The sequence below is a fragment of the Monodelphis domestica genome, chromosome 7, assembly GCF_027887165.1.
Source record: "Monodelphis domestica isolate mMonDom1 chromosome 7, mMonDom1.pri, whole genome shotgun sequence".
NCBI lineage: Eukaryota > Metazoa > Chordata > Mammalia > Didelphimorphia > Didelphidae > Monodelphis > Monodelphis domestica.
The window spans coordinates 138,849,997-138,861,289 of record NC_077233.1 but is presented as its reverse complement, the minus strand read 5'-3'; the positions used below and the strand labels follow the sequence as shown (position 1 = coordinate 138,861,289).

Genomic DNA, 11,293 nt, shown 5'->3' with positions numbered 1-11,293 from the left:
TGCTCCCTGAGGTTGCAGAAGATTAAAGAGGTAGAATGACCAAGGTTACCATCTAGCTATTTAGTGTCAGCCAAGAACCTGGTTCTCCTGGCTTCCAGGCTTATTCTTTTTCTGCTCTATCATCCTTCCTAGAATCATTTAAAAAAAAAACCACCCTTATTTTCTGTCTTAGTAACAACTTTGAGACAGAAGGGCAAGGGCTAGGCAAATGAGGTTGGCTTGCAGAGTCACCCAGCTAGGAAGTATCTGGCCAGATTTGAACCCAGGTCATTCTGACTCCAGGCTTGTCTCTCTGTCCACTGTGCCACCTAGTTAGAGGCTAGAATCGCTTCTTTGGATGTTGGCAGTTTTCCTCTCTTAGGACAAAGGAAACAATGTCATTGTTAGAAATCACTGAGTGCTTGTGGATTTTTTCTTTTCATGACTTGCTATGGACTTGGCCGGTCAGCAGAGACTAAAAGGGTTGCTCTGTTCTTAGTGAGCAAAACTGCCTAAACATACTTGTTTGTGGAGCAGATAGTAGATGAGGCCTCTGAACACGGGGCTGGGTGAGGATTCCACATCAGAGCTCTGAGACTCCAGAGCCCATTTGGTCAGTGTCATCAAGGCACCTCTCCCGAGCTGAGATATTTAGTGGCTTTAAAACAAAGTCCTGTTCCAAGGCCCATGGAGAACTCATCATAATGGGCTCAAGTGGGGCCAGCATCATGAGATGGGATTATCAGTGAGACCTCGCTATCATGAGGTCTCTTCTGAAAGGCTAAATGAATCTGAGGGCAAGAACTATCCTAGCTTTTGCTCTGGCCTCACTCACAGGATGCCTCGCCACCAAGAATGGTGTACCTGTAGTTTTGCAGCTTGGTGGCATAGTGGATGGATCCCTGGACTCAAAGTCAGGAAGCCCTGAGTTCAAATCCAGCCTCCAATAATAGTTGTGTGGTCCTGAGCAAGTGCCGTCACTTCAGTCATACAGATGAAGATAATAATAGCACTTGCCTCCGAGGGTGGTTGTGAGGATAAAAAGAGATAATGTTTCTAAAGTGCTGTCAGTGTTAGCCACTATTATTATTATTATTACAGTATGAAGAAAATACATGGACCAGGGAATTGTTGTCTTTGGTGAATGTGAAGCCCGCTGATTCCGGACCTCCAGCTTCTGGGTAACATATTTCCATGCCCCTGTGTACCTTGTATGTGTCCCAGTTAACATGTCATCCTGTTGAGTGGGGAATGACTAAGGAGCAAGCAAGAACCTTTCTTTTAGTGAATTTAGATTGTTACCTCAGAGGGAGAGAGGCCTATATTGGGGTCCACGATTGATCTGCTTTTCTTGTTCTGGTTGTCCACATGGATTCCCAAAGTTCACCCATCGTGCCGGCACCTACCGCACAACCAGCCAGTTTGAGCCCAGAGGGCAAAGCACCCCAAGAAGAAGAAAGAGAAAAGGGATCTGACTCAGATCTAGACAGGTAACGTATCCATATTGTTGCCAGGGAGCACATGGTGGGATAGAACCACCTTAGAGGGGTCAGTAGGTCCTGTAGGCCACCCTCGTAGACAAGCCCTGTGAACGTCAGGCAAAGCGCCACAGGCTGTGATGAAGAAAGCTGTGGAAGGTCAGCGGGTCCTCACAGCCACCGGGGGCTCCTTGTCTTTTGTCTGCTGGCTGCTAATGGAAATGCATGGGGTGACTTCCAGAATACTTGCCCATTTCTCTCTTGATTTTTCTTTGCCAGTGATGATGAATTTGTCCCATACGACATGACAAGGGACAAAGAGCTGAAGAACACCAAGGCCCCAGTGTACATCCGGGATTGTCTGGAAGGTTGGAGATTACTGTGGGCTCACTTTTTCTTGTGTTAGATGTCCAGTCTGTGGATGTTCCCCTGTAGTTCTGTCCCTCAGCCTTTTCTTTTGATGCTGCCTTTGACTAATGGTGGGAGGATGTGTTTGAAGTGTACATAGAACATTCTACATTGGTTTCATTGCAGGGCTCTTTTTCTCTGATGGTTAGAGCTCTGTATGTACAGGGAGGGTTTGCTTTCTCCATTCTCTGTATCTATACCCACCTCACCACATAGTTTTCTTCCTCTTCTTATCTAATCAGCCTTTAATGTCAGCATTCAAGTAATTAACTCCTTAGTCAACTCCCCTACTTGTAGGGCCTCCCTGGTTTGGGGGAACTGCTTTGTGCCCCTTTTTAGGTGGTCCCTGGCTCCTGGGGGGATAGAGGGAAGCCGGTTGTTAAGCTCGTTTTCACAGATACTGAGGGGTGCTCTCGGGGCTGAGGGCAGCATATCTCCCAAGGCTTTGTTGTTTCATTCAGCATTGACAAGTTCAGAAGATGTGGAGCGGTGGGAAGTGACGCTACAGGTTCTAGAGAGCTTGATCCAAAGGAACCCGGCTGCCACCAGAGAGGTAGGACTCTTCTCAGTGACAGTCCCCCTCCTGCTTGAGGTGGGGCAATCGGATTACCCAGTGTGGGTGACATGCTGACAGTGAAGAAAATAGCCACCAGGATTTTTGAAGGCCTGTTCATGGTGATAATGAGGATAGTAGAAAGATCAATCTCTAAAGTTAGTTTGTAAAAGGAAATTTGGATTTGGTTTCTGGTTCTGCCTCTGGTTTAACACCAGAGCAATATCTGGACTCCTCTGTGCTTTTCCTTCACTAGCCCCTTGAAGAATAGGATATAGAAGCAGTCCCAGGAGCACAAAAGGAGCATGGCTTGGGGAGCCAGTAGAGCATCCCCTTACACCTCACTGAAGGACAGTGAAGTAAACATTGCTAGAGGCGAAATAGGTGTATTTCAGGGATGGGATTGGATAAGTGATTGGGGCCAGTAACAAAGGTTTTACACTGTGGGTGAAAGGGCAGGCTTGCCTAGGCTGGAGCCTGGTCTAGGGTCCAGCCCACAGACCAATCCATCACAGATTAGACAAAAGTCACTGGAATTGCAATTTATTCTTTAAGAGACGTTTGGAGGGAAAAGGGAATTACTATCCCCATTTTCCTAGTTAATGACCCCAGAAACTACACCTTCACCAGAAGGGTCTTCATAGAGATGTTGGACTACTCTTGTCTCTCTCACCTAGAATCCCCCACCCTAAAGTCTGGCTATCCTGCTCTAACCCAAACCTCTTTTGATTGTTAAATGAGGTATTGGTCTGTGGCAGATTGGACAGGGGAAAGATCCCAAGTCCAGATGGACCCAGACCTCCCACTCACTGACAGCTGCAGATGACTGGATGTTGTTGCAGGCTAGCTTCAGGTTCAAAGATCCTCTTCCAAGGGAAACACAGGTATCAACAGCAAGGACAGATGCAGGAACTCCACCAGGTATTTGGCAGCAAATCCTTCCAGGCGTTTGCAGTCAGCAGACCCCCAGAGAGACTCCCAGCTCCCGAGTTCTCAGCTCAATCCTCCTCCTGCAACATTCCAGAATCTTTCCCTCTTGGTCTCATGCCTCTTTTCTCTACAAACCTTCATTTTCCTTATAACAAGAGGCCAATTCCTTTAATTTTTCTTTTTTAATTTTTTTTTTTGCCAAAGCTAGAGAATGTAAAGGAGGAAGAAGCTTGACAAAGGTCAAAAGGGCATCTAGAATCTAGCCTGTTAGCCACATCTAGAGATCCATCTCATCCACATTGAGAGCACTGTGTGCTAACACGAGGGCTTAGCAGTTTTCATTGACTCAAGAGTCAGAAGAAGAAAGAATTTCCTAGACTAGATGATTGGCAATTCTGATCTGTCTGTGTACTCTGAGCAGGTGAGTACAGAACTAGCCAAGGTGCTGCTCCATCTGGAGGAGAAGACCTCTATGGAGGGGTTTGAGATGTTGCGTCGGCGAGCCCTGGTGGCTGTGACCATCATAGACCCGGTACAGGTGAGTCCCCACAATGGAAAGTATCTTTAGAATCTTGATGGTGAACACAATACAGGAAAGCAGTGGGTGTTAAAATGCAGGAATGGCATATTCTTAGAAAGGGCAATTTCTTTTTTTTAAAGAAATCTTTATTGATGTCATTTAAAACACCATCCTAATTTCCCAAGTATACTTCCTCCCTACCTCCTAGAGAGCCATCCAATATAACAAAGTGCTTTTTAAAAGATGAAAAGGAAGAAAAAGAAGATAATAATGATTAATACATCAAAAAAATATCTGAAAATACATGCAGTGTACCACAACCATGTTGGGAATGTCTTCTCATATCTATTCTTTGCACAATGCTTGTTCTTTGTAATTTTGCCACATTCACTTTTGTTTTGTATGTGCGTGCATGGTTATTCTTTCCATTTACATTATATTTTAGTTGTGTATATTGTTTTCTGAGCTCTGCTTACTTTGCCCTGCATCAGTTTATGTAGCTCTTTCCATTCATTCTTCTCTCTATTTATCACACACACCATGTCTTATAGCACAGTAGGATTCTATTACATTCATGTGTCACAGTTTATCTAGCCATTCCCCAAGTCAAGGGAAACTTTGTTTCCATTTTTTTCCAGTCACAAAAAGTGCTTCTATAAATATTTTGGTGTCTGTGGGGATTTCCTATTCATCAGTGATCTCCTTGGTATATAAGCCTGGTAGTAGAATCTCTGGATCAAGGACATGGACATTTTATCCACTGTATTTGCAAACTTCCAAATTGCTTTCTATAATGATTATACTGATTCACGGCTCAATCAGCAATGCACTAAAGCAGTAATGGTGAACCTTTTAGAGATGGAGTGTTATACTCCCCCCAACTTACCCCCCCCCCCCAACACCTCAGACAGGAGAGGGAGGAAGTGCTCCTATTGGGCTGCTGGGCAGAGGGGTGGGTGATAAGAGAAATAGCCTCAGGCACATATATAGGGGGAGTGGAAAATCCCACCCACCCACCCAGTCCCTCTGGCTTTCTAATGATGAAGTCTGGAAGGCAATGGCAGGTGTGCCCACAGAAAGCTCTGTGTGCCCTTTTGGGCATGTTTGCCATAGGTTTACCATCATAGCACTAAGAATATGCCTGTCTTCCTGATTCTCTTCCCCCCCCCCCCCCCCCCGCGCCCACATTGACTCTTTTTTGTTTTCTTTGTTATCTTTGCCAATTAGCAAGGTTTTAGGTAAAACCTCAGGGTTTTACTTTTTTACTTTACTTACCATTTATTTTTCTCATTAGTGATTTAGAGTATTTTTTCAAGTGATCATTAATAGTTTACAATTCTTCGTTTGAGAACTTGTATCCTTTGGTCACTTACCTATTAGGGAATAGCTTTCGGTCTCACACACACAGAGTTTAATTCTTGGATACTAAACCTATATCATTTTGATACAAATATTTTCCCTATTTGACTACTTCCTGAAAAGAGCTGTTTCTAACCAGACCAGGAACCAGGTACTTGCCCCTACAGATGTAGAGTACTATGTAAGCATGCCCAGAGCTTTGCTGATTGATCCTCTTAGCAGAGGGTGCCTGAAACTTGTTTGGGTTGTGCAAAGTACTGGGCTATAATTTCTATTTCTTGCTGGCTGTAGGTTGCACAGTATCTGACTTCCCAGTTCTATGCCATGAATTACAGCCTTCGGCAGCGGATGGACATCCTAGATGTAAGTGTACCTGGGCTCCTTTGTGTTCTCCCCCATCAGCTCCGTGAGGAATGAGCTATGAAGGCAGGATGTGGAAGCAGCAGAAAAACGAAATAGCTGAGGCAGCAATGGAGTATCTCTTTGTGGGTGTGGGTGTGGTTATTTTTCTCATGTACATTATATTGGAGGGCCAACTGGGAAATGTTGCCAGAGTCCAAATGGGGAGAGATCAGAGCCTCCTTGAAATATTTTGCAATTTAAATGAAGAAGAGAATAGAAAGTTTTGTGGATTCTGGATGAAAAATGAAAGGATTTAAGAGTGGGAGAATTGGGTAATTTTAGACTGTGTTCTTAAGAGAAAAGGAAAATGGAGCATCCAATAGTGATGTCATAGTGTAGTGATTCTCTAGAATTCCCTTAGGGAGAAGGAAGTTGTGTGAATGTACCATGAAAAAAATTAGCTCCTCTTCTGCATCCTCTCCCTTCCCACCCCCAAAAGCAAAATATGCCCACAGAGTAGGGTCACACTAATGTTCTCTAGTTAAAGTTTTGTGTTCAGATTTGTATTTGTAAAGTACACAACTTTCTGGAGAGCAGAGACTGTATCTTATAGGTAGCCTGTTTGGATCACTTTACATCCTTGATTACATAACATGTTAATTTTGGGAGAGTCATGGGTCCTTTTGGACTTGGTTCTTGACTTGACATTCATTAAAGTTGTTCTGGAAGAGAACAATAAATTCTCAGGGACTCTCCCTTCCTTCCAAGGTGCTGATTCTTGCAGCTCAGGAACTCTCAAGCCCCAAGAGCCTAGAGAAAGCCAAAATTCCTGGTCCTGTCGAGGCCGGTATCCAGCTCTCACCTGCTCCACTGTCTCCCAGTCTCAGCAGAGTTCCTTCTGAGGATTGGCGGAGAATTGTGGAGGAGAGGATCAAGAACAAGACACGTCGGTTTGCCAAGGTAGAGCCAGGATCCTATATGGAGAAGAGTGGTTTGTGTGCATGCGTGCATGTGTGTGGTTGGAAGGGTAAATCAATATGATACAAAGTTTGGGGATGGTAATGCTTAATTTTTTTAAATATTGAACTTTAAATTTGCATACACCTATTTCAGTAGTAGTCAGCTCCTTCCCTTAAGTAGTTTGGGCTGTTTTGTTATGTGATCTCTCTTAGTGAAGCCTGAGCTCCCAGGAGGGACTGTTTTTGTCCTGTGTGGCTCCATTTGTTTTGCATGCTTTCCATTTGGTGTCATGTCTGCCATTTATGATCTGGTCCTGCCCCACAATGGGACAGACATACTGGCTCTTTGGAGTGGACATAGGGCAAACTTTATGAGGAATCAAGATGTACAGAGCCACAGGGCAGGGCCAGTCTTAAGAGTACTTGGAGCTTGGCAGGAGGCAGGCAGGGAGGGAGGGAATGGGAGGAGCTGCCATTTTAACCCTCTTTCTTTATGACAGGGACCTTCCAGAGTCAACACAGCAAATGAACCCAATAAACTTAATTCTGTGGTTGGCTATTTCTTCTTCCCTCTTATTCAGCGTTTTGACAGGTGAGTGGGGTTTCCTGGATGTTTGTGTATTAGGGTGAAGGGGAGCCATGAAGGGCACTGTTGAATTCGGTAGATTTACTATATAATCATCAAGCACCTAATGTGTTATGCCATGAGCAAGGTGCTGATTCAGAAGTCAATGAGAAATGACTTCTGCCTTCACACAGGTGATAGAAGAGACTGAGGCTCACTCCAGAGGTCAGATACCTAGTGGTTAGGTCACTGGACAAGACCACCATCACTATTCCTCTCCTGCACTGATGGAGGGGTTGCTTGTACATGTTAATAGTAGTATTTTATATCTATTTTTCAAAGGGTTTCACATCTTTGTCTCATCTGAGCTTCATGATTATTCCCTGGATATTATCTTAGTTTGACAGATGAGGACATAGACTGAGAGGAGGCAGAATGACATGCCAGGGGTCCCTGTTGGTTAGTGACAGAGCCAGGCCTACAACTAGTCTCCTGACTCAGATGGCCAGCACTATGCCGCAACAGATGAGATGGCTGACCTAGCGTAAGCAGGAAGACCTGGGTTTAACTCCCTCCTTTTATCGGTGCCTCCTACTCTCTGAGCCTCAATTCCTTCCTCTATAAAATGGGAATAATACATTTCCCTTATATAGGGGTTTTGTGAGGCAGAAATAAGAGGATGTATTTGCAGTGCTTTGTACATTTTAAAGCATTATATAAATGCCAGCTATTACTTGCACTATGCTGTGCTACCTCAGTTTTACTTATGTGGTTTTGTTTAGCTATATTGAAAGCCACATTTGTAGACCATAGCACCTAGTACAGAGTACTGCCTTCTGTAGGTATCTGACGGTCCTTGGGAGGCCAAGAATTGACTGTGAATTCATTTCTTCTCATGCAAGTCACATGTGTGTCCAGAGTGGTTTGAAGTACAGGATGGTGGAGAGGGGCTGAGCTTCTCTTGATGAGTGTTCATTTTGCTGGCCTTACTACAGTTGTGTGGAGAATTAGACCACCAGGGAGGCCTTATCATTTCATCCTTCTTCAAGTTGCCCATTTCTAAAAGAAGGAATTAGGGTAGGGGGCAGCTGGTGGCTCAGTGGATTGAGAGTCAGGCCCAGAGACAGGAGGTCTTGGGTTCAATTCTGGCCTCAGTCAATTCCTAGCTGTGTGACCCTGGGCAAGTCACTTAACCCCCATTGCCTAGTCCTTACCACTCTTCTTCCTTGGAACCAATACATAGTATTGATTCTAAGATGGAAGATAAGGGCTTAAAAAAACGAAGAAGAAGGAGGAATTGGGTAGCCGCGAGCCTATTCTCTTTTTTTGCTGCAGATGGGGTAAGTATGGGCTTTATCACAGTGCAAGCTGCCCTGGACTCCAGCCTTGGGGCAGCTTTCTCATTTTCTTTACCTCATGTGATGGAGGAGGCAGGCTTTAAAGAACTTTGCTAGAGGAGTTCCCAAGAAGTCAGTTGCGTCTCCTTGAGTAGGCCTAGAAGGGGATGAACCTGATATTTGGCAGGCTAGATATGATAATTCACTCAGTTGTACCATATTGCAGGCCTCTTGTGACTTTTGATCTTTTGGGAGAGGATTCTTTGGTGCTGGGAAGACTAGTTCACACCGTTGGAATCCTCATGTATTTTGCCATTAATACCACAGTAAGTGGGGAGAGAGGGATGAGACCTGGATCTGTTCTTGTACTGCCTAGCCTCTGCCTTCATAAGATGAATTGGGGAAATGGAGTTGCAAATCTGGATCAGCACGTAGATTGAGGTTTTAGCTTCCTTAGAGCTAAAATTTTAATTGTTATTTGGCCAAAAGCAGGCATAGGATGCTCTAGTAATAACATGCCAGAGCCAAGAGAGATCTTAAAAAGAATTTCATCCAACTCTCTAGTTTTCCTGAGAAGGAAACTAAATCGCAGGGCCAGCAAGCACCTTGCTCAAGGTCAGTGGTCAGGGGCCAGGAACAATCTCAGTCTTAACTCCCGCTGGCTGGCCACCTGGCCTGAGTTCAGAGAAGGAAGCAGAGCTTTAGCTTTCCTCGGTGCTATGGTGGGATTCTGTTTCTGGACCTTATTCTGGGGCCTGAATAGCCTGTTCATGAATCCAGAGAGCTGGAGCAAAGGCCAGTCCTAGAGTCTTTCTGTAGCGGTCACATTTAATGTTTACCTTTTGGATGCCAATTCCGTGGGGCGGCACACGTCCTAACAGCTGTGGTTTGTGTGTTTCTAGGCAGCTGTGCCAATGGGGAAAGCGCTGCTGGAGTTTGTGTGGGCCCTTCGTTTTCATACAGATGCGTGAGTATGCCTTCTGGGTGGATCCCTCCCTGTCTTCAAAGAATATTTATGGGGCGCTGGAGAAAGAGCGAGTGGTTGGGAGAGAACCATTTTGTGGGGGCAGTTTTGTAAGCTTCTGAAGCATCAGATCACCCTCTTCCAGAAGACAGAAGTCAGTGGCCCAGGCCTTCAGAGGGGCCCGTGGAGACAGGAACAGCTTGATGTGGGCAGTTCTAAAGACTGAATAGATTGTCATTACTGATCTCTTAGGGGCCCAGGCAGATACCTTTGGGGCTGGGAGCCTTTCCAGCTACGTAGGTAGAACATTTAGAAGCATATACCTGGCCAAATGATAAGAATAGAGCTGTTGGACTTGGCTCTACTGGGCCATAAGAAATGTCTCTGCTTAGTAATATTTACAGTTCCTCAAGTGCCCTCTTGTGTGCCAGCCACTTTAGGACACCGTGATGAAGTTTTTATTTAAGAACTTGGCCCTGGCCAGAAAAGCCTGCCAAAGTGAAAAGGCAGCAAATGTAGCCTGGGGGCAAGCATAGACATTTGATGCATGAAGTGGGCCTCACTCATCCATTTATCACTGTGTGGTAGGTATGTGCGTCAAGGCCTCCTGTACGCCATCTCCTCCATCCTCTTGAGTGTTCCTGCAGAGCGCCTTCTAGAGGATATGACAGAGGAGCTCCTAGAAACCAGGTCCTGGCTGGCAGGTAAGCCGCATCATGGAGACTGAGCCCTGCCTAGTCTAGGAAAGAAGGTGACCATGAGTGGGTCTCCAGCCCAACGATCTTCTGGGTCCCCGGGCTGTAGGAGCCAGGGCCTGGGGACTAGGGCCTGACTGCACACAATGCACAGTACTGAGCTGTCGGGGGGCCGGGAGGAGGGAGCACTTCCCTCACAGCATCCGTGTGCAGTAGTTCATGTAAGAGTTAATATCCCCATTCTATGAAACCATAGTCTCGAGGAAGGAGTAAGTCATTCCTGGAGCCCGGGGCTCCCGACTTAGTGTTCTCCTCATTCCATCGTGTTGCCATCGTCTGGTTCGCTCAGGGGAACAGCACAGAGCTGCTCACAGGCACGGCCTGGGCACTGGCTCCTAGTGAGTACTTGGGTTTCCAAGGGACAGGAAGGTCTGAATTCCACATTATTGCTGCCATTTAGGGGCTTGGTGAGTGTTCAGAGTTCTTTCCCAAGACTATAGTCTCTATAGAAGGCGCAAAGAGGGATCCTGTCTTGGGCTGTCTAGTTCGCTCATGTGGTGCCTGTGAAAAGGGAGGCCCCGCAGTGGGAACCTGAAATAACACTTTGCTGACTTTGGAGAGGCACTCTGGGTGGGTCCAGAGGGCTTCCTTCCAGAGCAGCAGGACATGGCTGCTTGTCACCACAGGGAGTTTGTTTCCAAAATCTACTCGCTGCCTCTCACAGGCCAATCTTTTTGAATCTCTATTTCCCTAGGAAACTCTTAAGCCAGTTCAGTGATTTGAGTGACTTCAATGAGTCACCTGAGAATGTCAGTTCAGCAGACACGAGCTCTGAAGAATGAGTTTTCAGTTCCAGGCCCAGAACTCCACAGACAGAGGTGACATACCACTCTGATGCCCGTTGCCCTCTGGGCGCTTTTATTTAGTGGAGCTTTAATGGAGAGTGCTTGAGAATTCTTAGCTCGTAGCCCGTACATGCAGAGAACCCTGCTACTTCATTTCCCATCTGTCTTCTGCCTCACTGAGAGGAGACTGAGTACATCCTCCCTAGCTTTTCTTAACATAGACCTCCTGTTCCTTCCTCCTGTCAATCTCAGATGGCTGTCTGTAGAAGAGGTATTCTAGTCCCCGAATCCATTGTTGCCTTTGTACATTCTGACTTCCCTTGGCTCAGTATGGCCCTTTCCCTACATTGATTTAATTT

The 11,293-nt window shown here is 45.8% G+C and overlaps 1 protein-coding gene across 3 annotated transcripts in view; it reads left to right on the top strand.

The window, feature by feature from the left end:
- TELO2 (telomere maintenance 2) overlaps nt 1–11,293 on the top strand; it is a 62,539-nt gene that overhangs the window by 47,182 nt on the left and 4,064 nt on the right. For all 3 annotated transcript variants that reach the window (XM_056805655.1, XM_056805656.1, XM_056805657.1), the window contains 11 exons: nt 1,081–1,160; nt 1,362–1,469; nt 1,737–1,825; nt 2,327–2,418; nt 3,770–3,886; nt 5,519–5,590; nt 6,338–6,529; nt 7,029–7,120; nt 8,657–8,756; nt 9,333–9,397; nt 9,983–10,098. In XM_056805655.1, coding sequence (XP_056661633.1) covers nt 1,081–1,160; nt 1,362–1,469; nt 1,737–1,825; nt 2,327–2,418; nt 3,770–3,886; nt 5,519–5,590; nt 6,338–6,529; nt 7,029–7,120; nt 8,657–8,756; nt 9,333–9,397; nt 9,983–10,098 — 1,123 coding nt within the window. The remainder of the gene's footprint in view (nt 1–1,080; nt 1,161–1,361; nt 1,470–1,736; nt 1,826–2,326; nt 2,419–3,769; nt 3,887–5,518; nt 5,591–6,337; nt 6,530–7,028; nt 7,121–8,656; nt 8,757–9,332; nt 9,398–9,982; nt 10,099–11,293) is intronic.